The sequence below is a fragment of the Moschus berezovskii genome, chromosome 25 (assembly GCF_049115385.1).
Source record: "Moschus berezovskii isolate FMDL1 chromosome 25, NW_MosBer_1.0, whole genome shotgun sequence".
NCBI classification, from domain to species: domain Eukaryota; kingdom Metazoa; phylum Chordata; class Mammalia; order Artiodactyla; family Moschidae; genus Moschus; species Moschus berezovskii.
In genome coordinates this window covers 36,842,878-36,870,519 of record NC_142484.1, presented here as the reverse complement: position 1 = coordinate 36,870,519, position 27,642 = coordinate 36,842,878, and the positions used below count along the sequence as shown (strand labels likewise).

The window sequence follows — 27,642 nt, the reverse complement described above, 5'->3', positions numbered from 1 at the left end:
TCGGGTTCAATCCCAGAGTTGGGAAGATTCCCTGGAGAAGGAACTGGCAGCTCCCTCCAGTAATCTTGCCTGGATTATCCCCAAAGCAGAGGAGCCTGGCAGGCTACAGTCCATGGGTTTGCAAAGAGTCAGACACGACTTAGCGGCTAAACAATAACAACAAAAATACATATATATATATTTAGGAGAGTAGCCTAGGCTAGAAATATTTTGAGGAAGTGTCGTGATTCTAATCAGGCTTCCCTAGTGGCTCAGCAGTATGGAATCTGCCTGCAATGCAGGAGTCGCAGGAGACGCAGTTTCGATCCCTGGATCGGGAAGATCCCCTGGAGGAGGGCATGACAGCCCACCCCAGTATTCTTGCCTGGACAATCCCATGGACAGAGAAGCCTGGCAGGCTACAGTCCATAGGGTCACAAAGAGTTGGACACAACTGGACTGGGTTAGCACACACGCACATGATTCTAATTATGATCACAACATAGTTTTCTCACTTTTCAACCACTAATTTGATTTCTGCCACCATAGATTTTGCCTAATCCAGAACTTAGAATCATACATACATAGTTTTTTGTGTCTGCCTTCTGCCACTCTGCATAGTGCTTTTGAGATTCATCCATGGTGCTGCTTGTTATTAGTACTTCATTCCTTTTCATTGCTGAGTAGCAATAGCAAAATATTGTATATATCAATATATCATGGTTTATCAGTTTATCTGTAGATGGACATTAGATTTCACACTGGAGAATTACAAGCATTCTTATATTAATGCATACCTTTTTGTGGACATGTTTTTCTCTTGAATAAATATCTAAGGATGAATTTCTAGGTCATAGGTTAGCTACATGATAACTGGAAAAGACTCTGATGCTGGGAAGGGTTGGGGGCGGGAGGAGAAGGGGACGACAGAGAATGAGATGGCTGGATGGCATCACTGACTCTGTGGACATGAGTTTGAGTGAACTCCGGGAGTTGGTGATGGACAGGGAGGCCTGGCGTGCTGTGATTCATGGGGTCACGGAGAGTGGGACACGACTGAGCGACTGAACTGAACTGAAACTTAACAAGAAACTACCAAACTATTTTCAAAGTAGCAGTTCCATTTTGTGGGCTTCCCTGGTAGTGCTAGTGAAAGAACCTGCCTGCCAATGCAGGAGACGTAAGAGACACAGGTTCAATCCCAGGGTGAGGAAGATCCCCTGGAGGAGGGCATGGAAACTCACTCCAGTAGCAGAATTTTCTGTCCTCTTTTTTTCTGTAAGCTGGTAGTTAGATCTAGAGGTTTGATTAGACTCAGATCCTTTAGCCAAAGAAGGTTTTCTTTTCTTTTGAGAATAGAGGTTTACAGAACTACTTCATAGTGATTTTTTGTTCTCCCATAAGGGAGCACATATCATCCGATTGGCCTTTTGTGTGTGTGATGTTACCAGCTACTGATGCTCAGCGCCTAGATCCATCAAATCATAAGACTGGCAAGCAGAACACTGGGACACTGTTATAGACACAGTTATGTATACACACATCCATTTAAACACATTTCTGGAAACAGACATATCTCAGGCCCATTCTTGTCTTTTCTTTAACAACCTCATTGTCTCATTATTAACTTCTTGGACCTCTCTTGTTTGAAACTTCTCTTTTTACTGTATGAAAACATGATGTGTATAATAAAAAGCGGTCACTGAAACTTGCAATAGCAACTTTCCAAAGGGAACACAGTTATTTTAGAGGAGAGGAAAGAAGCCTTTGTAAGATAAAGAAATCACAAAGAAAGGTGTATCTGAGCTCAGTACACACTTAAATCTGAATCCACCCAGAGAAAATTTATGTCATGAAGATGCCTTTTTAGAGCTATGAAACATTTGAAGCTTGAAAAATTAGTACAGGAAAAAGAAAAACCTTAAAATGCCCCTCATTTTAAAGTTTTCTGAATGAAAACTCAGTATTCACTCATGTGTTTTTAAGAATGTCAAATTTGAGTGGGAGAAGGAGCAATTTGAATTTTTGTTTTGTTTCCTTTCTTCATGAAGTGTGTATTTTATCTTAAACCAGTTCACCAATGCCATTACATTCTGGGGTCAGGCTGGGCTGTTTTGTGCCATTTGACCTAACAACTTAGAGACTTCTGAGTGACAGTAATAGTCCGCTGTCCCCTAGGAGTGTTCTAATGTCTGTCACAACATGAAAGGTATTCATTTAACAGAGACACAACAGAATCAGATAAACGAGGCATGTGTATCTGTGATTGCAAGGACTGGGGAGGGAAGTTTCCTCTCATTCAATTAACAATAAAAAATATTTACACCAAGTAGAATTGAAAACAGGCTGTGATTATTTCCTCTCATCCCATAGTGTGGGGCTTAGGAAGGGCGTTCTTTTTTTTTTTTTAAGACCTTATTGAGATATAATTCACATAGTATATGATTCACACACTTAAAAATGTCCAGTGCAGTGCTGTTTAGTATATTTATAGGGTTATGCAACTATCACCACCATCTAATTTTAGAACATTTTCACCTCTCCTAGAACCAACACTATACCCATTAGCTGTCACTTCCCATTCTCTGCACCCCCTAGCTTCCCTCAGCCCCAACCAACCACTATTTATTTTGTTTATAGATTTGCTTGTCTTGGGCAATTACTTTTTAAATGTTATTCATAATCTATTCCATAAAATCCTTTTTTTTTTTATTTTTTTACATTACCATGAGAACAAGAGAAATAGAATGGAGCCCTCAAAACCATGAAAGGGTCTCAAAAAATTGTAGCAGGGTATCCCACAAAAATGTTACAGCCAGTAGCATCTGATGGTTTAAATAAATAATTGTCAAGCAGTGAAGCCGTGGGAAGAAATCAGATTACAGTATCATTTGAGCCAGATGCCAAAGATTTTAAATATAAACTTGAAACAGGCCTGAGTTGCTGAACCTTTTCTTGCTCTGAGAACAGCAATGTTTGCAACCAAGAATATTTGCAAATTCAAATCCTAGCTTCACTGCTTACCAACTCTGTTGTCTCTGGGCAAATAACAGGAGATTTGTAAACGTTAGTTTCCTCATCTGTAGTATGAGAACAATGATGGTACTAACCTCATCAAGTTAGTGTGGAGATTCGCGCATGCAGAGCCTTTAGACACACATAATAACTGCTCAGCAAATGTTAGAACCAAGCATAGCACATAATAACTGCTCAGCAAGTTTAGTTGTTGTCTTTTTACCACTTTTGTTCATAAGAACTCAGTAATCCAGGTTAAATTCCACAGTGGAATGCTTGGGTAGCCAAATTTTCACTTGCCACACGTGATTGATATTTTCAAAATCTGTACTCAAAGAAGCCTTCTGAGATAAAAACAATGGATTGGAATTTAAGATACTGTAACTTAGGGAAAAACAGCATTGATCAAGTATGATTAATAAAGCTGTAGGTTAGCCTTCAGTTGCTTTAGAATGATGTGTTCCATGAATAGTAAAAGTGTTAATTTATTATTCTCACCTAACATTCGTGTAACAGATTTTCCTTTTCTAAATTAAAAAATTAACAGCAATGAAAAAAAGCTTATATAATGGTAAATACTATACATGTCCAATAAAATAAAGAATAGATTAGAGCATTATAAACTACATATAACCTCTTCTAGCTGAAATGTTTAACTAAGACCTTTAATATGTGACTTTTAAATCTGCGCGTGTGAATTGAAGTTGTGATTTGGTTCTGTGTCCATAAATTAAGGCAATGTGACCACCAACAAAATATTCCGTTACCCTTTCTTTAACTCCAATATGAAATGGCTTTGGGTAATAGACTGATATGTTTGTTAGATAATTTTATTTTTGAGGAATTATTGTGCGTTTTCTGTTCTTTTGAAAAGTGTGGTGCTAAATATTATGATGTCCCAATCAGATGACTCATGATACACAACATTTTCATACTCCGGAAATGTTAACACATTACAGTCCTTGCCTTGAAAATATAAAAGAATGAATCACAAGCAACACATTTTCATTTTCCTTTGACCCTGTGAGACAATGTAAACAATGTGGTTTGCATGCAGCACCCTATGGCCCTCAAAGGCCTCCACATTGTCCATTTATGTCTACATTTTAACCCCAGGCTTTACTCCTCTTGGCATTATTTTGTATTTGCATGAAAATGTGTGTGTGTGTGTGTGTGTTTTGCATGACAAGTCATCCATAATGTTGAAGTTAAATGTCTAACATATCTTGCAATATCACGTCATTAATTCTTACATGATATTTTTTTCTTTTATTTTCAGTTACTGAAGTGTAAATATGCTTGAAATGTAAAAGTGGCATGAAACTGGAGTGATGCAAGAATATTTAATATTCCTTTAAGAACTTCCCATTTTTTAACTGGGAAAATTTGGGGGCTTTCCCAGTCTTGTCTTTGGACACCAATCCCTCAATTACAAATTATGATAAAACTATTTGGAACACAAGTGCTGTCAGTAGAGTAATAAATTCTGAAGTGATACTTTTTTTTTTCATGAGAATGTTTTTCTAGTTCTTGAACATGAAGTATAAAATGTGTCCCCTAATTTCAGAATTTATCAGATATTTGATTTATTGGTTTCCTTAAAGCCTTCTTAATAGTACATAAAATTAAGCTCAACTGACTTTGGTGAAATTTCCTAATAACTAAAAAAGTAATGAGTTACTGAATGACAGCACCAACATTTTAGTACTTTAATGTTTTCTAAATTAACTTAATTATCAAAATGGATATTTGATATAGCAGTGCATGATTATACAAAGAAAATAAGTTATTTACAACATTTTCTCAAGCATCAAATTCATAAGAGCACATAACTGTTCCAGCCAATGGGCTGAAAAGTACCATTCTCTCCTAGTAGTCACCCTCCTGGCTCTGCATTTATTCCTTCCAGTTGCCATCGCTAAAATCATGTTAGATACCCCTTGTCAAATTACCTTCAGTCTTTTGCACATTAATACCTGTGTAGTTACAAATCTTGTTTCTTGGAGAGAGAGAGACACTCAGAGCCAAATTGGTCAAATAAGCTGGCAAACATATTTTGAAATGATATGTGAATATAAAATTACCAAGATGCACATAGCTTATAGCCTGTGAAATGACTGAGAACATGTTTCCCAAAGAAGAACCCCAGAAAGCATTTTCATAAGAGCCACAATGAGAATAAATGAAATTTTCTTAAGGAGTCTTTTCAGGCAAGCATCTGATACTCACTTGAAAAAAAACAAGTTCTGATACGTGTATTCTGTTATGTTTATCTGTATTGCTTTAAATTCCACCTCATTTAAGATAACGGAGTGGTTTTCCTTTTTAAGGACAATTCTTCTTCCATTATTTTTTATCATATCAGAATATAGATAAGTGGCCATTATATCTCCCTTCCTTGAATGAATATCAGGTTACTATCTCATTAGCAGCAATTGTAACAGGTTTTGGTTGATGGTGTCTTGACTGTCAACCAACAAGCTCTGTGTTATTGGCAACAGACTCTGCCTTTCTGTGCCTCTGGCCCCTTGCCTACAAAGGAGGGCTTGAAGCTCAATTATCTTTAAAATCTCTTTTGATTGAAAATATAATACTATAATTATCATCTATCTGTGTGAGAATTATAATTATATATCATAAATCCACACACATCTCTGTGAGGTTTTAATTAAATTCAAGCTGTAGTAACTCAAATTCATGTTATTGAAAAAGATATCTAGACACTGGTATGTCCGGTGTTTCTAATAGAGTCCTTTCTAGCTGATGATAATGATGATGATCAGGATAACATCTGTGTAGCACTTCGTGTTTACACTGCCTTATATGAGTCTCACAGCCTAAGAGCTGCTCTCACAATCCTCACGATGCAGATGAAGACTCTGAGGTTCAGAGAGATTCACTTGCCTGGCTAAGGTGTTGAACTAGCAAGTTACAGAGCTGGACAGAGACTCTGGGTCTTCTACTTCCAATTTAATACTCGTCTCCTCCATCATCATTTACCTGCAACCAGTCTTTTATTTAATTAGGAGATGATTTTTCCAAAGTGTCATTATTCGGAATTTACACTCCTGGAAACTAAAATCTGCTTGAAGGGACCCTCCCACACCCCTTCAGACTATCCACTTGCGTCACGACAGCTCTCTCTGCTTTTACAGACTAGTTGTTTTGTCAGCATGAGTGTGACAACAATTAGACGTCCCCTGTTTTTGCCCCATGCCTTTTCTCCTTCACAGTCATTCAATGACAAGCGTAAAAAGAGCTTCATCTTTTCACGAAAATTCCCATTCTACAAGAACAAGGAGCAGAGTGAGCAGGAAACCAGTGATCCTGAACGTAAGTAGATTCTCGAAGAGAATGTCACCTGCAACACAAGAGAAAAAAAAATCCTTCACGGGCAACACGCATGATGTAGGCTGCCCCACGCCACACGCCTAGGCAAACAAACATGGCAGGCAGGCAGGTCAGGGCTTACTACTGTGACCAGTGTTTGCCTGCAGTCTGGATCCTTCCCTGGATGGAGCTCTTTTTTTTTCGGCAGAATGCATTGGAAAGGGACCTGAGGAAGCGGGGGACTTCGCTTCCAAACAGCATTTTTTTATCTGTGACCAAGACTGTGTCTGGTTCACCTTGTCTATCATGCAACTCTCCAAGGGCTTGAGACAAAGTCTTTTCTGGACAGATACCTTAGATTCCATTGCCACATGTATTGTTTTGGAGTGCTAGCTAACTGGGAGTGATCAGATTCCCCTCTATCGGTTACTAGCATTTGTTCACTCTTGCCCTCACAGTGAGCTTATCTTGGGATAACTGAGCTTATTCTTATGCTCAGTCTAAGAACTAGCCGTGAAACCTGGAGTGGATCGTTGGTCCCAGCGGCACATTGCTGTGGCCATATTGGCAGTGGGTAAAAACAGCGCTTGTTGACTCTTTATCTTTTTCATGACAACCTTCTGCTTAAATCTTTCAAGTTGCAATACGAATCCTCAAGTCTCAGGCCTGGGAGTCTGGGGTGAAATTTGTTTCCTAAGAAGAGAGCGAGGGATCCAGATTGCTCAGGCAACACGGTCTGTCATGGTAGTATCCATTTCAACTCCACTGACTTCTTCCTTCCTCTTCCGTGGCTGTTCTCCCTCTCTCATTGCTCTCTCTGGGGACTTCCATGCAGGACATCCCCGGATTAGGTGACGACGGTTATGGAACAAAGACTCTGAGTAAGTTCCCAGGAATGGTCACTGTAACTTTTCTTTTCTTTTTCTTTCCTTTTGAGTTTGGCTTTTGTTCCTTTTCTCGAGGGCCTTTTCACTCCTAGCATGCACAAGATACGAGTTTTATTTGTTACCTAGCTGTGAATGCTCCTACCAAGTAATTTTCAACTGTTTTGTTCTGCATGTCAGCATTTAAAAACAAAGTGTCTCAGGCACTGTAACTTCCGCTGCAGTTCACACCTTCCCTTTCTGGCCGTGCGATGTGACCAACATGGTCCTGATGCCAGTCGTGGCATCCTTGCTCTGTCACCTAGTACCTCCCAGGGAGCAAGAAGCCATGTTGGAAGAAAGGGCGAGTTCGATGCTCTGGAACAGGAAAGCAGAAATGTATTTTATGTTCTCTCTTCTGGCTTTTCACGTAGACATATTTAATGACCTTGCCAAATCCCATAATTGGGTTATACTTTGCTAACAGCAAAGGAGCTATTTTACAGTCAAAAGGAACATGCATTCTCAAAAAGTAAATATTAAGCTATTTGATCTTCCATGAATAATTCCTTGCTATTAACTTTGACTGATTTTTTTTCTGACTTGCAGTGATCCTGCTTGAAACGTTTGTATGACAAAGTTTTAGATATGTGTTAATATGTTTTTCTATTGGTGATTTATTACTGCATTGCATAACCAGATCTTCATTTTATAGCTTAGAGTGGAAAGTAAAGTATATTAAACTAAAATTTTTCTAGTTATTAATGCCTTTATTCTGTCTCATTGCACTAATAAAAATAATAATTCTGTGTTTTAACATACTATGATTTTTCTGTCTTTGACACTAACCCCATTATGTAGGCACCAATGAAATAAGAACCAATGTGTGTCTTTCGCAGCTGCATCACATGTTCATTTTTGTTTGTTTTGTTTTAATTTAACAGCTATGGGTAATATTTTTAGAAGCTGTTCATTTCATTGCTAAGAAACAAAATAACATTGAGCTGGACTTTGTTTTCAAGAGCTGGTTATATAACCCTGCATAATGATACCCTTCATCCTTCAAATCATTAATTTGGATTTTTTTTAAGATTTGTATATTTAGAAAATAAAATCTGATCAAGAATAACTGCTGATCTCCTTAAAGATGAAAACTTTATCTTTGAGTCTCTTACAGAATATGTCTTGAAATTTTTCTTGAATTGGTGGCTGAAATTCAAGTGTTAATTTCAACATTATCCAGTTAGCATCAAGTACCACCAGGGAGAATTTCTAAATTTTCGGTGGGGTTGGGTAGCATTTTAATATATTGTTAATAAATGAACATCTCTTGCTGTTGGAGAGTCGAAAGTATGTGATGCCTTTTTAAATCCAGAGTAATGCCCTTTTAAATCTGAAGGTTTATATACTCTCCAAAATTGAATATATTACACTTGGTAAAGTTATCTGCCAGTTAACACTACTAGTGGCCATAATTTAGACTTTAGCTGGAACATATTTCTAATTTCTTTTCACCTGCAAAATAGAAAAATTCTGTTAAACAATATATTAACATTAAGAGAGGTTGGTTGTTAAATAAACAGCCATATGGTTCTAAATTTTTCTAGTGTAGCTTCATTCTGAAGTTTTTTAAAAGTGAAAATCAAAAACAAACAAAAAAAACTGTCATCTTCAAATGAAGGTGCTTGAGATAATCACGCTCATGAAGATAAGCCATTGTTGACTTTTCAGTAACAAGAGAGATTTGCACTGATTCATCACACTTACTTTCCCAGTGCCCCTTTGCACTTATAACATGTGTACCTAATTAATAATGCAGTTCTCATCAAACACCCACACAAAAAGAAATGATTCCAATAAATTTAACCCATGCTTTAATTTTCATTAGTTTCATGCTCTAAATCAGTTTATCCAGGATGCGTTAACTAACTCACTTGTAGAAGTCCTTTCACAATCCACGCGTGGATCACATCATCACATAGTATACTTTAAAATATATGACAGTTTTATCTGTCAATTATGCCCTAATGATGCTAAAAAATGAAAATCCATCCAATTGGCAAGAATCTATAATAGCAAATACATTTCAAAGCACTTTTTTTAAAAACTGTTAGAGAAAAACGTTATATATTCTTTTCCTTTTTTCTAAAGATTTTGTAACAGTTGTCCCTTTTTAAAGAGCTGAACTTATTGCTAATGATCTTCAAAGATCAAATAGTCACATATTCTTCATTCAGTTAGCCTGATATACAAAGAAGTTGATAAATCGATGGATTTATCTTCTATAACTTAATAAATAGTACAGATAAATTATTTTGGAAATAAAAGCCCTAAATCTGGCACATAGTCAGTACATCCCCCTGTTATGCTAGTTAAACTGTGTTTTTGTGGAAAAAAAATTTTGAAATATCACTGTATACTTGTACAGCCATTCAACCAGAGTTAAAAACATGCTTTTTTGCCAGATCCTGTGCTTGGTATTAGACCATTTATCTTCTGCCTGTTCTAATTCCTCCAGAACCTAAGAGCTATCCAACCAGAATATTAAAATCAAGGAAATATTGAACTGATTCATAAAACACTTTTCAGTGAATCATTTCTTCCTCCAAGGTTTCCTACTTACTCAATGAAGCAGGAAAGTTCTTCAACAATCCCTTTCATCTTGTGAATTAGTTTAGGAAGTATTTAAATAGAAAAAAAATGAAAGGGATTCCAGGGAGGGATCAACTGGCAATTTGAAATGCAGTATTCCTGCAAAATGCCTAACAGCAAAATAAAGCAACAAAAAGCCTGTAAGAAACCAGTCCTTACCCACCAGAAGCTCCTGAAATTATAATCAGGAACATCCAGTTGAGACACACTGACCTTTGTAATAAGAATCTGGAAAATCAGAGCTCCACGAATGGGTCAAAGTATTTATAAAAAGAAAAGTGCTTAGATGGACAGTATGCATTTTTTATAATTAAACATACTTTCCTATTTGCTAATAAAAATAAGACACTGCAATCAAGCAGTAGCTCCCTGGAAAATAAAGTTTTCATCTTCATCTTATCTGAATCTTCTTAATGCGTCTCCTCCGCAGCCTTACTTGCCTTTCGCTCACATTTCTAGTAGCCTTGCATGGTATTCCTTTAAGTTCTGGCTGCTCTCCAATGCTTGGTATCTCTTTAATTTGCTGTGCTGTTCTTGCAGAACATGTTTCTTCTAATGCCAGCGATAGCGAAAGTAGCTACCGTAAGTTATTGCTTTGGTTTGTGATTCTTTTCTTTGCAACTGCCCCCCTTGCCTGTGGTATTCATTTCAGATTTTTGCTGTTGTTTTTTAATTGCTGCCCTTTATCATCCTCATCCAAAGCAAATGGCTTGAAATGAAATCATCATTTGATGTGGAAAGATACAAAAGACACAAGGACCACGGGTGAACTAGTGTCATTTGCGCAAGGGGTTGTGGAATTGCTAATAAATTATTCCAGCCTCAGTTGGCTATGGCCTGGTGATGCAATTCTCCTAGAGAAGGTGGGGGAGAAAATTTTTTTCTGGATTTTGACATTGTGTCCTCCACAATAATTTATACACCCTTCAGAAAGGTTGAAAAGTCATCATGGTTTTATTTTCCTTTTCATTTTGCCTTTTCCTTTCTGTGCCTGGCTCCCGTTTGCAAGAGAAAGCCTGATAAATTACAGTGTTCCTTTTAAATGAGTATGAACCTTGTATATCTCTTCTCTCCTTGATTAATATTTTGAGATAGATACTATATTGTATCTACCTTTAAATGTTGATGGTTGGGAAGAGATGAAAAAGTTTCATCCTCTAATGTTGAAGGAACTCGTATTTTGTTTAAAAGTGAACAAATCTTGGATCAGAAAGCCTAACTGAAAAGGTAGGTAACTGTTTAAAAATTATTTCTGATTTTTGTTTGGTCACCTCAAGCCATTTGCTGAGTGATAAAAGAATATTCACCAAATGTCAATCACATCTTTTTTTATCTGTTCTGGTGGTTTCTTACCACGTACAGGTTTTTGGTGACTAAAATAAGAACATTTATTACTCTTATCCTTGCAATTTTAGGTATTTATTTTGTACTCAGTGAAATGGGTTACTCAAAAAGCAACTGCTGATATTAGAAAATTGCAGGCCCAGTACTTACGACCCTCAGCTACCAAGATAGAAATCAGTTAGAGGTTTTTGGTTTTGGTGTGGGGTTTTTTTGTTTTGTTTTGTTTTTGGTCTTTTTGCTTGTATTAATTGAAGATAAGCATAGAACAGAATAACGTTTATTTTTGTTTTTTCCACTGCAGCATGGTGATTTATAAAACCATGCCCCTTTTTGAGGTGGAGTGCCAAATAGTGTTCTTGAAGTGTGACAGGTTCAATTTGGATCTTAAGAAAGGCTCTAGATAATCAAATTGGTGGGAAAATAGCCGGGGGGAAAGGTACAAAAGAGGAAAGATGACAGATGGAGGGAGTAGGGGCCAAAGGAGGCAGATGAAACATGCCACAGAATGAAATGGAGAAAAGTTTTAATGAGGTACCTTTGATCAGCCAAATTTAGAACCCCCTCATTTTCTTCCTCAATCGAATGACAAGTCCTACTGATGAAAGGAATTAAAACTTTCTTGTTTTTAACACGATCTTTAACATCTTCACAGTCTTCCTACTCTTAAACTTTTATGATTATCCCAAATTGGGAAAATATTTGCCTCTCCCATGTCTTCATTTGGTTCTAAAACAAAGAAACCTGGCTGGTTAAGAAGTGACCAAAGATTGTCTTTCCTGTGCCTGAGTTACCCGAAATTCAGTATTATGAAAATGTAACTTATTTGTTGGGTTTTGTGGAGACCCTTGGCCCTAATTTCTTGGATATTCAGATTTCAGTTTTTAAGTGTTGTGCTTCCATCCTGTAGAAACAGGTAGAGAAATGGAAAACATCAAATTTTCTTTTTGCAATCCCTTTTATGGAAAGTATACAAGAACTACCTATTCCTTCAGAAATATGTTTTTAGAATATTTCAGAGGCCTTCCTCTTCTTTAGAGATGAGCATATTCTTTCCAGAATCATTGTTATAAAAATTGCACCAAGGCTTTCAGCTGTTGAACAAGTTTTTGATTGCAGTGCTCCAAGTTGAGGATCAATATTTCTTTTCACTCTCAAATAGTAGGTGCACATAAAGGTTTATTGAGTGAATAAAGGAAACACTTTCAAACAGCTTAAATTATCTGTGAGAAGAGAGAAGAGTTGGAACTGTACTATTACTGGAGAAAATGTGGAGTCTAATAGTATGTATTAACTTGAGTCTCCTCAGGGTACAGAAGGCTAGCCATTCAGATTGCTTTCTTTACAAATGAAAAAAGGTAAGAAGAGCTTTGTCATAGCTTAGAGAAGAAAAAAATGGATATTTATTTTTCCAGGATAGAAATATGAGGAATTACAGAGGACTATTTCTTAGTTCACTCAGCATCCACTCTATGTCATGCTCTCTCATAGGCACCTTAAGACTCAATGTAAGTCTCAGTGAACTCTGGAACTCAGCACAGGTAAAGAGGGAGAGCGATCAATACATTAAGAAAGCATAAAGTGTGGCCGTTTCTAGCATAAAATCTGGCCCAAGAATAGTGAGGCTTCAGAGATAATTTCAGAGAGGAGGGGCCTTTGAGCTGAGCTTTGCAAAGATGAGGCACTTGCCAACTCAGTAAAGTTGAAGAAGAAACTCACCAGGAAAGGCACTGGCATGACCAAAGACACAAAGGCTTGGAACAGACACAGTTTTTCCAGAAAGTACAGTTTCAAAATCAAACCAGGCTGGATTTTTCTGTTGAATTCTTGGCTTTTGCTGTAATTATGACTTTTATATTTTATGAATAGCAGTGTAGACAAATAAAATAATACCTCTTTTCACCCATTTTCAAAATTTTTTTTTTTTTTTAACTCTTAGAACCATCCCATGTCTGCTTGGGACAAAATGGTTAAAAAAATAGTCAGTGATTGAAAAGACTGTCAGGCTTCCCAGGTGGCGCTAGTGGTAGGAGACAAAGAGACTGGGGTTCAGTCCCTGAGTCAGGAAGATCCCCTGGAGGAGCACATGGCAACCCACTCCAGTATTCTTGCCTGGAGAATCCCCATGGACAGAGGAGCCTGGTAGTCTACAGTCCATGGGGTCACAAAGAGTCAGGCACGAATGAACCAACACCCACACACAGAAAGACGGGCCCAGGCCTGTGTGTTACATTCTGGAGTTACAGATTGTGCCAACCTTACTCGAAAGCCTCACATATTTTCTGAGATATATATACATGCACATGAATTTACACCAACCTCAATTTCTAATAAATAGCTCAGACCTTTGATGCACCATCTCAAAAATTATAGCATATTTTTTCCAAAGTCCAGCTATACTGAGCACTAGCTCCAATGCAGTTTAACAATGTACATTGTCTAATTATGCAAAATGCTATCTCATAACTACCTTAACTATGGGCTAATTCCAGATTTCTGTCAACAAAGTAATATAATAAAGTGCAGGTTTGTGTTTGTTTTGTATCATACCTTTGAATTGTCCTTATATGTAATGGCAATAAAGATCAACTAGCTATAATGGAGACCTTGCAAATCTCTACAAGCTGAAGACCTGCCTTCCTTAAAGCCCAGTAGAGCTCTTACGTTATTATGGGTATGGGAGAGCTGGTGGTTATTCCCTAACCCATTGGTGCTCAGCAGTTAAATAGGATTTTCAAACCAAGGATCTTAAAAAATGAACCGAGTGAAACTGAGATGCTGAAGTGAAGAGATCTCAGACTTTCCCTCTGGAATCAGTCGAAATGGTGCCCATATTCTCCTTTCTCCACTCTTCTCAAATATTGGCCTTAATTTCCTCAAGTTCTTACAAAGCAATTTTATTACATATAGTATCTCATTTGATTTCTGCAACAAAATTATGAAATATACCTTATATTTATACCCCATTAACTGATGAAGAAGCTGAAGTTCCAAAGAGCTACGTTTGACTAATACTTTGTCCCTGCAAGTCTAATCAAGATATTTTAATTCTGAAACTTAGACATTTTCACTATTCCCTGTGTTTTATAATCCAGGCTTCTTCACATTTTAGCTAGTACATTTCAACCACACCACCTATCAAATTAATTGGCTGTCCCTGGTGGTTCAGCAGTGAAGAATCCACCTGCCAATGCAGGAGACTTGGGTTTGATCCCTGGGTTGGGAAGATCCCTGGGTTGGGAAGATCCCTGGAGGAGGAAATGGCAACTAGCTCCAATATTCTTGCCTGGGAAATCCCATGGACAAAGGAGCCTGGCAGGCTCCAGTCCGTGGGATTGCAGTCGGAAACGACTTAGTGGCTAAACAACAATCAATACAAGCAGCAATATTTATATAACATTTTTGGGGGGCTCCAAAATCACTGCGGATGCTGATTGCAGCCATGAAATTAAAAGACGCTTACTCCTTGGAAGGAAAGTTATGACCAACCTAGACAGCATATTAAAAAGTAGAGACATTACTTTGCCAACCAAGGTCCGTCTAGTCAAGGCTATGGTTTTTCCAGTGGTCATGTATGGATGTGAGTGTTGGACTGTGAAAAAAGTCGATCGCCGAAGAATTGATGCTTTTGAACTGTGGTGCTGGAGAAGACTCTTGAGAATCCACTGGACTGCAAGGAGATCCAACCAGTCCATTCTAAAGGAGATCAATCCTGGGTGTTCATTGGAAGGACTGATGCTAAAGCTGAAACTCCAATACTTTGGCCACCTCATGCGAAGAGTTGACTCACTGGAAAAGACTCTGATGCTGGGAGGGATTGGGGGCGGGAGGAGAAGGTGACGACAGAGAATGAGATGGCTGGATGGCATCACCGACTCGATGGATATGAGTTTGAGTGAACTCCGGGAGTTGGTGATGGACAGGGAGGCCTGGCGTGCTGTGATTCATGGGGTCACAAAGAGTCGGACACAACTGAGCGACTGAACTGAACTGAACTGAACTATGAACTACCCCTGATTTTAAGGACTCTATATATAGTAACAGGTTTAATCTTCTGAAGATCCTTTGAAGACACTGAATCAGTAATTCACTATGTGACCTTGAAGGAATCACTGAACATTTTTGAACCTTAGTTCTCTCCAATGAAAATGACTAGCTTGGATTAGAAAAGAGATACAGGAAACAGATTTTAATCAAGACTACCCTTTAATAGCTTCCTGAGGAACTATACTGAAAAGTGTTGAGGCCAAGTGAGGCTTAGCAGTAATTCAGGCAGTGATCAGTGTGATGCGTGTCGAGGGTCCATAAGGAAGAGTGAAGTCATGCTCCAGACTCTGCATCCGTAAACCACATTAACTCCAAACTCTTTCTTAGCACTAACATTCCGTGGTTCTAGGAAGCTAGTTTATTCTTCATAATTATCCAATGCAGGCCCTAAACACTAAATTTAGACCACTGAATGTCCTGCCACTGGTCTTCACTTCCCTCGTCTCTCTATTCTAGTTTGGAAAAAAGTTCTAAAGAAAAACACCTTGTTTTTCCTTATCATGAGAGCATATGAGGGCCTTACTCCAAACCCCTCTTACTGTGACTTACTTTCAGTTTAAAGACAGTGTTTTCTGGAGGTTCTAACAACAGGCTCTGCGAAGTCTCTGCCGGCGGTAGGCGGCCACCCCCAGCACTGTGCCACGCTCCCCTTTCCAGCCATGCAGTTGCCAAAACAAGGCCAAGTAATTGTTTGTACCCTTGTGTCAGCTGTTATTTCTAAGTGCCGACACCTCCTGAGCAAAAAATAGAAAGAAAAGGATGACTGTTTTTTGGAGATGACACAGCAGCATTTAAAAAAAAAAAGTTAGGGTTTGCAAATGGAGCATCTTATGGCCTGTCAGTAACTCTGACCCAGGTTCAGCTCCCTTCTCTGCCACCCACCATTTCTGTTCACCGGTGAGTTCTGCCTCTACATCCCAGCCCCCACAGAAAATTCTACATCTCTTACCTTTTTGAGATTGTGCTGTATGCTCAGCGAGGAGTCAGAAAAGATGTGACTTGACTCTACTACTTACTGAGGAAACAGGCCCTGTCTCCGAGCCTCAGCTTCTTCATCTGTAAAGTGGAGATCATCAGAGCACCTACCTCAAAAGAAATGACTGTGAGAAATATGAAGCAATAGCTGCAAAAGCCTTTTATAGCCTGTAAAGCGCTCTGCAGACATGAATTATCTTTCCTTCATTGCTGTGACTTTTTTTTCTCCCCCTCGTAATCTCCTTTCCATTACCCCTTGGGCTTTTCATTCTTGAACATGAAAGTGAAAATTGGTTTTGGGCGCTGAGTTCACAGCTATTATGTAATACCAGCTGCCTCAGCACCCCTGTGGGCTTCCTTACGTGGTCCCTGGTTGTCACACAGTCGTTAGAATTGGGATTGGTGTTGACTTAGGGATGCTTGTCGTCACTGCTGCCTGCCAGTCTTATTGCTCTGAACAAGAACCTGTGCTTCCTGTAGGTTAGAATAGGTAAACGAAGAACTGCAGAACTCTGTTCTAACAAAGTCAATCTAAGCTATGTTACTTTGTCCTAGTTTTTTAAATCACACATTATACATACTGACACCAAATATTTTATTTAAGGTTTGCCTTTAGAATGTCCCATCAGAATGATTTGCAAGGCCGTTGGAAAGAGATTCTCCTGGGAACACGAGGTGTCCTCTTTATTTAGGGGAAACCACACTTCCCCAAAGGAAAGTGTATAGACAGAAACACCAAGTGGAACCTGTCGTTGGCTTCATTGCTCATCCTGACTCGTACCACTAAAAGCAGAATGCAGATTCACTGGTCTCTTTAGTTATGTTAAGTACTGAGGACACCTTGGATAACTGTGGTATGGTGTGCCCAGTCTGGTGCAGAGACATAAGTATCACTTGATATTTATTCTTTTTTTTGCATTTAAAAAGTTTGCATTTTTTTTCAAATATTTCTGTAACTGACATTTATTGTAATTATCTAAAGCCCTGAAAGAGAAGTTAAATTCAACCGTAAATGTGGAAAAGTAGCTCCATGGTGTATTCTGTCACCTGATATTTAAAACCTGTTATCCCATGGGCCCAAAATCACTGCAGATGCTGATTGCAGCCAGGAAATTAAAAGACGCTTACTTCTTGGAAGGAAAGTTATGACCAACCTAGATAGTATATTAAAAAGCAGAGACATTACTTTGCCAACCAAGGTCTGTCTAGTCAAGGCTATGGTTTTTCCCGTAGTCATGTATGGATGTGAGAGTTGGACTGTGAAGAAAGCTGGTCGCCGAAGAATTGATGCATTTGAATTGCGGTGCTGGAGAAGACTCTTGAGAGTCCCTTGGACTGCAAGGAGATCCAACCAGTCCATTCTAAAGGAGATCAATCCTGGGTGTTCATTGGAAGGACTGATGCTAAAGCTGAAACTGCAATACTTTGGCCACCTCATGCGACGAGTTGACTCACTGGAGAAGACTCTGATGCTAGGAAAGGTTGGGGGCGGGAGGAGATGGGGACGACAGAGAATGAGATGGCTGGATGGCATCACCAACTCTATGGACATGAGTTTGAGTGAACTCTGGGAGTTGGTGATGGACAGGGAGGCCTGGCGTGCTGTGATTCATGGGGTCGCAGAGAGTCGGACACAACTGAGCGACTGAACTGAACTGAACTGAACTGATCCGATCCCATGGGCAGGAATCCCCTCTCACATATTAATCATTCAGGGAAATTTCTCCTGAAAGTTAGTATGACATTACAGTGTTGGTCTGCCATGCTTCTATCTCTAAAGCTATGCTTTTTTTTTTCCCGCAACCATTTTTACACTTACCCTCTGAATTCCTATGTCCTCTGCATATGTCAGCCTTTAGATAACTAGAGCTTAGCAATCATTCTCATTACTTTTGACCCAGCTTCTGTAAATTTCAGTTGATTCATTTTTTTAAAGGGGATCATTATTTTTCCTGAATTTAAAAAAAAAATGAATCTGATTCCTCACATACCAAACCCCTGCCCCGATGTGGGAAGCTCCCCTGAACACTTTTAGGAGCAGTCATGGGTAGGTTCCACTTAGAGGAAGCACCAGTGCCCCTTCTCTGTGACTTTAGGAGGTAGCCCAGCCGTGCCATTCTGAGAGTGGGCCCTGCATGAGGGTGAGGCGAGACGTGATGTGGGCCTGGGCCATTTCCCACCCCAGGGAAGACATGCACATTCACCACTTTAGCCATAGATCACTTAATTTCCCCAGATCAGCCTTGTCATTATCAAACCTGCCTATAATACTAACTCCTTCCGTGAAATTGATTCATCCTCCAGAGGCTGTGGCTTCTGAAGCAGCAGCACACGGTTCTGACCTGACTCTGAAAGTTTGGGGGGCTATAAGAATATAGAGCAGTAGTCCCAGAGCCCTTTGGTTTCAGAAAAAACTACCTCTTGGGACACACTTCGGGGCTTCCCAGATGGCGCTAGTGGTAAAGAACACACCTGCCAATGCAAGAGACTCAGGTTCAATTCCTGGGTTGGGAAGATCCCCGGAGGAGGGCATGGCAACCCACTCCAGTAAGTCTTGCCTGGAGAATCCCCATGGACAGAGGAGCCTGGTGGGGTACAGTCCATGGGGTCGCACAGAGTCAGACACGACTGAAGCGACTTATCTCACACACGACACTCCTCCTCTATAGGACAGCATACAAAAACCCCTTTTCAAAACCTAAAACTATTTCCCCACCAAAGATAGTCCTAGGCCTAATGCGAATGAAAGTGTGGAGCCTTCTGACTTGGCAGCTGAATCAGACAAATCTCATGCCTAGTTCAACTGAGCAAAATTGATGATTAGGGGGAAAAAAATTGCCAAAAACCAATCTACTTCCCATGCTTGTGTGTTGACTTGAGGCTCACCATGAATCAGAAGGCTTATAGCAAATGGCACTGGAAGGGTGGAAACTTATACTCCACGGTCTGCCTTACTTTTCAAAGCTTCAAGGCTAGATTTAGCAGTGATTAGAACAAGTGATATAGGGCCCTCCTCAGTTTTTTATCTTCTTAACTGACCCAGCATTTTCTTGATGAATTAACATTAAAGTCTTCAGAGCCTTGGAGTATATAGGCTGGTGAAGTTTTTGTCTCACAAATGAAATGAGCAGACACTTGCTTTTGAACAGTGTGTTTCTTTGGGAAGTAAACTGGAAGATGAAAGGTCCAGAAATTGCGGTAATGTAGCAGCGAACTATTGGATGGAACCTCTCCTTGAACTCAAGGGGTTCCTTTTAGGCAGGAGTGCTGGGCGTGCAGCTGAAGTGCTGCGTTTCTCAGTGTCAGACGTAAGGTGGTCTCTTACATCACCGCCCTGCTGAACTGCAGAAGGCCAGCCTCCTGTCGTTCCTCCGACCAGCGACCACCTGACTCTGTCACTGTGCCAAACAGTTCTATGAGGGTGAAGGGATGTGGGGAATGGTTGAAGGAGGGAGAGAGCAAAGGAAATTAGCTCTGAACTGGGTCTGTTTCCTGGGTTGCAGAGCAGGGCTTGTAGCTGTGGTTTGTGACTGGTTGTTAGTCCACTGTAATTTTTCCTTTTTTCTCTTCTCAGGAGGGCAAGAAGATTTCATTCTTTCTTATGAGCCTGTCACAAGGCAGGAAAGTAAGTTTCTAAGCATGCTCTGGTTCCTGATTTCCAGGCCATAACAGGTGACCCCATTTCAGGAAGGAATGAGTGAAAGACTAAGGAAAATAAACTACTTAATATGCAGCAGTTCCCAGGCCAGACCCTGCTCTTTCTTTGGCCCTGTGGCCAAGCAGACACCTTCCCTGCAGCGAGTGGGCAGCGACAGCTCCCAGGGGATGGAGCTGCCCTCTGGAAGAATGATCCTTAAGAGGAAGGAGCACATCCAAATCATAAAGAGCGCCACCTACAGGATCGATGGGTAAAATCGTCCTGCAGGTTGATGTCCACTTAGGGCTTTCTAGGAGGGCTTCTGAGAGAGAAGCCACCTTCTGGGCAGCTCCAGAAGCCTGGGAGGAATTTATACAGAGGCTGATGGTCTTGACCAAGATCACAGAGAAAATTCAGGCATCAGAGGAGGAATTGTACCAAATGAACTTTTGAATTCCTTGTAGCCGCATGATTACAAAGGAATTGGGAAAATCCAAGCAGAGAATGGAGAGTATTTTGAACTAAGGAAAAGAAAGTATAAAAACCTAAGATGTCATTACTACTAATGATGACTTCTGAAGTAGCTCCTTTAAAATCTTTTTTTTTCTCCCACTCAATTGACTAAACTCGGTAGCTGTTTTGACTGTTGTATAGGCATACATGAAGAATAAGCAAAACGTCTCCAAATGTTTTTTTTTTTTTTTTCATTGACTCTGCAGTTGCTTTCCCCTGTTAGTAAATTCCAGAAAATAGACTCAGCCAACACACTCGGTGTTAAAACAGCAGTTTCCTATGCAGGGCTCTCTGGGCAATTTATCCACCAAAGTAATAACCTCAGTAGTTCTTAGTGTTCGGCAAGTTTGCCCTAAGATTCCCAAGTCGGACTCCTAATCTGCATCTTCCTTTCCCTCTCTGCAGTAAACTATACCCGACCAGTGATTATTCTGGGCCCCATGAAGGATCGGATCAACGATGACTTGATATCTGAATTCCCTGACAAATTTGGCTCCTGTGTGCCTCGTAAGTATCATTCATCTTTCCTCTAGAAATAAAGCATGGCTCTTCTTGAGATGGTAAAATGTAACTCCATTTTTCCAGTAGTCTCCAGTGATTCAAATACCGTCAGTCACCTATTATCTGAGTATCTCATTTCATTTCTCTGCCAGATACATTCCATCTATGCTGCCAGGCATTATTCTCCATTTAGTGAGTAAACGATTTAGTACCTGAAAGGGTAGGATGAGTCCTTTCTTTGTAACTCCCGTGGTATTTAAGATAGCATAGGATTATTGATAGGCCTTCATATTTTCTTGTAGATTGATTGAAATGTCACTAAAGCCTCTTTTCCCATAGAACCATCATATAAAGCAAGTTTGTTTGTCCAATACACGGCAAGCCAAACGCTGAGATGCAAGGTTTACAGCAGAGAAAGGGCTTGTTTATTCACGAGACTGCCACTTAAAGAGGTTAGAGCAGAAATCGCAGATTCACCTCCCCAAAGCCAGGGGCTGGGGATATTTGTGGGACGCAGGAGCAGGGTAGTCCGAGGTGTGGGGAGTGTGGGGAAGGGTAATTGAAAATACGAAGGTAAGGTATTCCGCATTCTGTGCAGGTGCAGGTAAGCTGCAGGCTTCATCATGGGAAGCAGATTCAGAAAATGTCAGCATTAGCATGTTCTGAGGGTGGAGTTTGGGGCCCTCTGACGTCCAAAGGTCACCAGGTAGACACTGGCACTTGTCCAGTTGGAGGGTCGTTTGATTTAACCACTCTTAACCACCTCAAGCTCAAACTGGACACAGTTGAATCTGAGTTCCTAAAAAACAGCTCAGGCAAACACATTGTTGAGGCTATGTGATGCTTGAAAGATAACGCAATTTTTTTTTTTTATAGCAACAAAGTGATCAGTGAAGGCAGGTTACAGGTTTAATGGGTCCGAGATCAGAGACAATGCTAGCTGTTAAACTCATCTCAGGATGACTTAGGGCCGTGTGTCAATCAATGCAAAATAGCCGTTCCTTTCCCTTGGAAGGATGAAGACAAGAAAGAATATAAAGTTTTTACCCACCTCCCAGCCATTTTTTCTTGTCCTGATGGACAGCCATCAGGACCCCCGGTCCCTCTGACACACTCAGGATGGCCCGCCCTGCAGAGTCTGTCTGCTCTCCTTCCTGCTGCTCCCTGCTCATCACTTCTGTCCCTGCTCCCACTGTGTCACATGAAAATGCTAGAGGCATTCTGTGTATGTAAACCCACCAGGAAATTTTAATTTATTAGACCACTGAGCTCTTAAATCTGATCTCAGCAGATATTTCTTTCTCACTCAACATTTTTTAAGCTCTTTGCTCTGAAATCTCTTACATTTCAGGACTGCAAATGTCTGCTGGAATACGGGAGAATAGCACATGTGCAGTGCATGGGCAGGAGGGAACCAGGACGAGTGTGCTGTCTTGTGAAACGGTCCCCAGCAAGGGTTCTGGATAGCAGTCTTGCTACAGAACCTAACCTGAGAGAGACTCCAGACAGAAATGATCAAGTCAAACCCTAGTCCATTTGTTGCAGTCCCTAGCTTGTTCCTCCACTTTTGAAAGAAAAAAAAAAAGAAATTCCTTTAGCACCGTTTCACTACCCCTCCACCTTGCATCGTCCTCTTTCTCTTTTTTAAGTAATGGCACTGTTTTATGAAAATCAATACATGTTTATTGTACAAAACTTGGAAAATGCTAAAAAGTTAAACAAGAAAATTTTAAATATACAGAAAATCTCAGAAGATACCCAGAGATAACATCCCTGCTAATATTTTCATAGATTTCTACCTATTCTTTCTTTTCATGCATTTTCTCCTATGATTGGGTACATGTCAAGTATATACGTTTTTTGCTTAATATTGTTTAAACTTTATATAACTACTTTAAATATTTATTATGTCATAATTAGTCCTTTCTTATTTAGAGTTTTTTCAGTTTCTCCACTTCTCAATATTATGAGTTATAACGCAAATACAGTTATAATTTATATAATTATTTATAATTTAAAAATTAATACAATGAACATCTTTAAGGATGAAACTTTATCTGAAATTTTGATAATTTTTAAAGATGGATTTCTAAGAAGACTATCTGGGTTAAAGATAGAAAATATAGTTTTAATGCTAATGATAAATTATATGTAAGCCAGTATATCCAGAACAATATCATTTCACCTGTAATCAATATAAAAATTATTGAAATATTTTATAATTCTTGATGGTAAGTGTTGGAAATCCAGTGTGTATTTTACTCGTATGGACCAGCCCCATTTTAAGTGCTCTTGAATGCAGCTACAGGTGGCCACAGTGAGCAGTGCAGGTGTGGAACGTCTTACTCCCTCCTGTATGCTTTTTTGTTAAATACGATTTTTAAAGGTTACTTTCTATTTATAGTTATTACAGAATTACTGGCTGTATTCCCAGTGTTGTACAGTGCATCCCTGAGCCTGCCTTACACCCAGTGGTCTCTCTCTCCCACGCCCACAGCCTGTACTGCCCCTCCCCCCCATAACCACTGGTTTGTCCTCTGTATCTGTGGGTCTGCTTCTTCTGTTATATTCACTAGTTTGTTGTGTTTTTTAGATTCCACACATGAGTGATATCATGTAGTCTTTATTTTAACATTTTTTTGATTTACAATGTTAAATTATTTTCTCTTCTCTTCTTACCAAGAAGTTTAACTAATTCTAACTATTTTAGTGCCTTGTTAACTGTGATGGTATCATTTTACATCTTTTAAAGTCCCTGAATATATTTACCCTATATGTCCATTTTTTTTATTTTTATATGAGACATTTTTTACTTCTTTGCTTGTCCCGTAATCTCTTATCATGTGCTAGACATTGTGATGCTACATTATTGAGCATTTGGATGTTGTTATCAATATCTTCCTTTACAGAGTATTAAGCTTTTGTTTCAGCAGGCAATAATTTACTGACAAGTCAGCTTCTTTGAATTGTGACTTGGTTTTAGACATTGTGAAGGCAGGTCTAGAGTAAGTCAAGAGTAACCTCATAAAATGCAACCATTCTGGGGTCTCAACCTAATCCACAGTCTGTCTGAACTTCAGGGTCTCCCAGCACTCCATGACCTCTAGACTCTCCGTTTGGAAATGAAAATGGAGTAAATGCAGAGTCCCCTCATGTATTTATCCTAAGTATTACAGCTCCAGCACTGTCTGTTGTCCAGTGCCTGAAAATATATGTCCATGCATTTTGTCTAGTTTTATAGTTCTTCACAGTGGGGGGCTAAGCCTGGTGGTACCTGCTAGTATGTCATGGTCCTTCATAGTACACACTTTTGTATCCATGTTGAGGGTGTGTGGTTAAAAAAAATAGGTATAACAGAAGTTTATGAATATATAGTTACCTTATTTTCATCTTTTTTCATTTTATAAAGATACTACAAGGCCAAAGCGTGACTACGAGGTGGATGGCAGAGACTATCACTTTGTCATTTCCAGAGAACAAATGGAAAAAGACATCCAAGAGCACAAGTTTATAGAAGCCGGCCAGTACAATGACAACTTATATGGAACCAGCGTGCAGTCCGTGAGATTTGTAGCAGAAAGGGTATGTTCTCCAGTCATCTTACATCTCCCCTGAAGAAGGTACCCAGGTGGCAAACTGCATTTTTTTTTTTCTGGTCATTACTCTTCCCTGATTTCAGTTGTAAATTTTGATTCAGTATTCCTTTTAAGACCTCTGAGCAGAGAATCTCTTTAGAGCAAGGTCATTAATCTTTGTTCTAATCTCAATAAAGTATGCTGACTGACCTGGCTGGCAGGGGACGTAAGGAAAGGGGGCTTATAAACCTACAGGCAATTAACAGCTTGAAGTTTATGGAAATTCACTTTGTCTTTGACTCACTTTTCATTGGCCCCAATAACTGAATTTGTTCTAAAAACTTGGTCACTTTCCGTTGTTTAGGTCAGAATCCTCAGTTCTTTTTGTTAGTAGGAGTTTACATTTTATCTCCCTGAAAACTTGAGATCCTTTTGGTGGAAGGGTAGACAGATGAGGAGGACTGCCTGGCCTGTTGCTGGCAGATAAGGAGGTATAGATGAAATTGTGTGTGAAAGTCGCTCAGTCATGTCCAACTCTTTGTGATCCCATGGACTGTAGCCTGCCAGGCCCCTCTGTCCATGGAATTCTCCAGGCAAGGATACTGGAGTGTGTTGCCAGTTCCTTCTCCAGAGGATCTTCCCAGCCCAGGGATCAAACCCAAGTCTCCTGCATTACAGGCAGATGATAATTTCAAGGGCACGGACATGAGAAGACTGTATAAGGGCAAATAGGTTAGGAAGACACTTGAGATCTGCCTCAGGAAAGATCCTAATCACCTGTGAACACCGAAGACCAATTTCACAGAAGAAGAAAAAAAAAGTTAAGAGCCCATCGTATTTGTTATATAAGTAATATTTGTTAGGTTGATTTGACACAACTTCCCCCCACCCCCACTTTTAATGTTTTAGTTAAAAAACTTAAATGAGAAATGTTCACATCTATCCGAGAATACAGTAAGAAGGTGGGTGAAGTTTCTTCTCTCTGGGATGCCGGCTCCTTTGAGCAATATCACACTGTTTCAAATCACTTTTCTGGATAATTGCATCTGTTCTCCTCCTTGAACATGAAAACACAGCCTTTGTTATCTCAAACCTTTCTGACCAGTGAATACTCAAATTTCATCCAGACATTTTATGTAACTGCCACATTTCACAGATAGCAAACTTGGAATATATTAAGTGATAAAAACTTGAGCCATCTCAGTGTATTTCTCCTGTAAAAAGCTCAAGTACTCACTGGCCTCTCTATTTTTATGTGGATATTATGGATGAGCTTTTATTCCCCTTTATTGATTTAGGACTGTTTATATCTGCATAGTATGCTTTTTCCCTTCTTTGTAAAGTTCTTTGGGCCACAGGGTAATGAAGCCATTTCCCTCCAGGAGGTAGAACATAATGTGTGGCAAATGTGTCTACTCTCCAAAAATACTTTATAGAGCAGTTCCTTGCTCTGAGCACTCATTGCAGTGGAAGCCAAGTTAAATGAGGTATGCTATAATGTAACAGGGTCTTTATTTGTTAACAAACAAAAAATTTACATACACTATGCAAACCTCTCTCCCCACTATTAAGATAAAATACTTAAGGTCACTCTCTGTCTGTCTGTGCTCTGTACCAGACGGGGCATATCAAAGGCAGGATACATAGAAACACTCAGCAAATATTTATAAAATTGTTCTAAACTCATGGTTACCATTCTTCCAGATTTAACCCTGGCCAGGGTGAGACAAGGAGGTACTCATTTATTCCAACCAACAAGACTTGGGTTTGAATCTTAGCACTGAGACCTGGGCGAGTTACTACTATGTGTACTGCTGACACAAGCACTGGGAAAGTTAGTATCTTTAAGCCTTAGCCTTCTCTTCTGTAAAATGCAGTTGACAATTCATATCTCATAGGTAGGGAATTTCTTCTTTGACAAGTTGGGAATTTCTTTTCGACGATTGTCTTCAGAGATGGTTTATGAAGGTTTCATGAGAATGGACTCAGTCACATTATACATGGCTAGATGGCTTCCTTGTGCAAAGCATCAGGTATTTATTTAAGGAAATAAATAAAGTTAGCTGAGATAACTCTAGGAAAATGTCTACTCCATGGGCTGACACTTAGTAACGGAATAAGAAATATATTACTGCAAACATTCGGTGATGACCCTGTATACCAACTTTTATTTATGCTTTACAACAATTCTTTTCAAAATTTGAAATCTGGTATCTTTTACCTCCCTCTAATGGACAGGGAGGCCTGGCATGCTGTGATTCATGGGGTCACAGAGAGTCAGACACGACTGAGCGACTGAACTGAACTGAAAGCATACTTACTTTTTTTTTCTTTTGCTTTGATTATGATCATTCTACCTGGATTAACACCGTATTTTTCTTTTCCTTCTCCCAGGGCAAACACTGTATACTTGATGTATCAGGAAATGCTATCAAGCGGTTACAAGTGGCCCAGCTGTATCCCATTGCCATCTTCATAAAACCCAAGTCTCTGGAACCTCTGATGTAAGTGGAGGGCAGTGGCAGCCTTCATCCAGCCTCTTGTTCCATACGACAGAGCAAACTGCTAACAGCTCTTTGCCATAAATGCTTACACATGGGGATTGCTGTTGTCGATTTTTTTAAGCATTCCCTTTTTTAATGATAGATGAAAGTTATTTTGAACCACTAGAGACACAATGTCAGTAATTCCTGAAAATGTCTTCACTAATGTTTCTTGATTTTTCATTTCACAAGCTGTTTTTGTTTGTGTATGACTTTTTCATTTTGTCTCCTTGTTTTGAAAGTAGGTTGGTTTGTTTTTATTTTGTCTTGCTTTGCTTTCCAAATGATAGGAAGCAATCATCTTTAAATTGTCTCTTACTTCTGAGAGCAATTCCACCGGTAAATCTTTTTAAATGTGTGAGTTTCCATAGCAGGAAAATTTTTCAGACTCTCTCCATCGGCATTTCACACTGTTATGGCGTAGAATTCTTGTGTTCCTTAATTAAAACCTCATGTATATGGACCACTAGCCTTATAAGGAGTTTTATTAATGGCCTAGCTGTAAAACATGTACGGTCTTAACCAATAGCTCCAGACCTTTGCACATTTATGAACAGGGAGAAAAATGCATGACCCAGGCTCTTTTATTCTTTTTATTTATATATTTATATATATATTTTTTTTATTTATATATATTTTAATTATTTTATTTATTTTATTTTTCTCTATGA

General features: G+C 39.3%; 1 protein-coding gene across 12 annotated transcripts in view; it reads left to right on the top strand.

Moving 5' to 3' along the window:
- DLG2 (discs large MAGUK scaffold protein 2) overlaps positions 1-27,642 on the top strand; it is a 1,481,746-nt gene that overhangs the window by 1,441,176 nt on the left and 12,928 nt on the right. For 7 of the 12 annotated variants that reach the window (XM_055416124.2, XM_088832358.1, XM_088832356.1 and 4 more), the window contains 5 exons: positions 7,160-7,205; positions 19,777-19,827; positions 20,758-20,859; positions 24,263-24,435; positions 26,823-26,932. In XM_055416124.2, the coding sequence (XP_055272099.2) occupies positions 7,160-7,205; positions 19,777-19,827; positions 20,758-20,859; positions 24,263-24,435; positions 26,823-26,932 (482 nt within the window). Of the gene's footprint in view, positions 1-6,227; positions 6,328-7,159; positions 7,206-19,776; positions 19,828-20,757; positions 20,860-24,262; positions 24,436-26,822; positions 26,933-27,642 lie in introns of all 12 variants that reach the window. The other 5 variants (XM_088832355.1, XM_055416123.2, XM_088832353.1 and 2 more) reach the window with 1 other exon arrangement.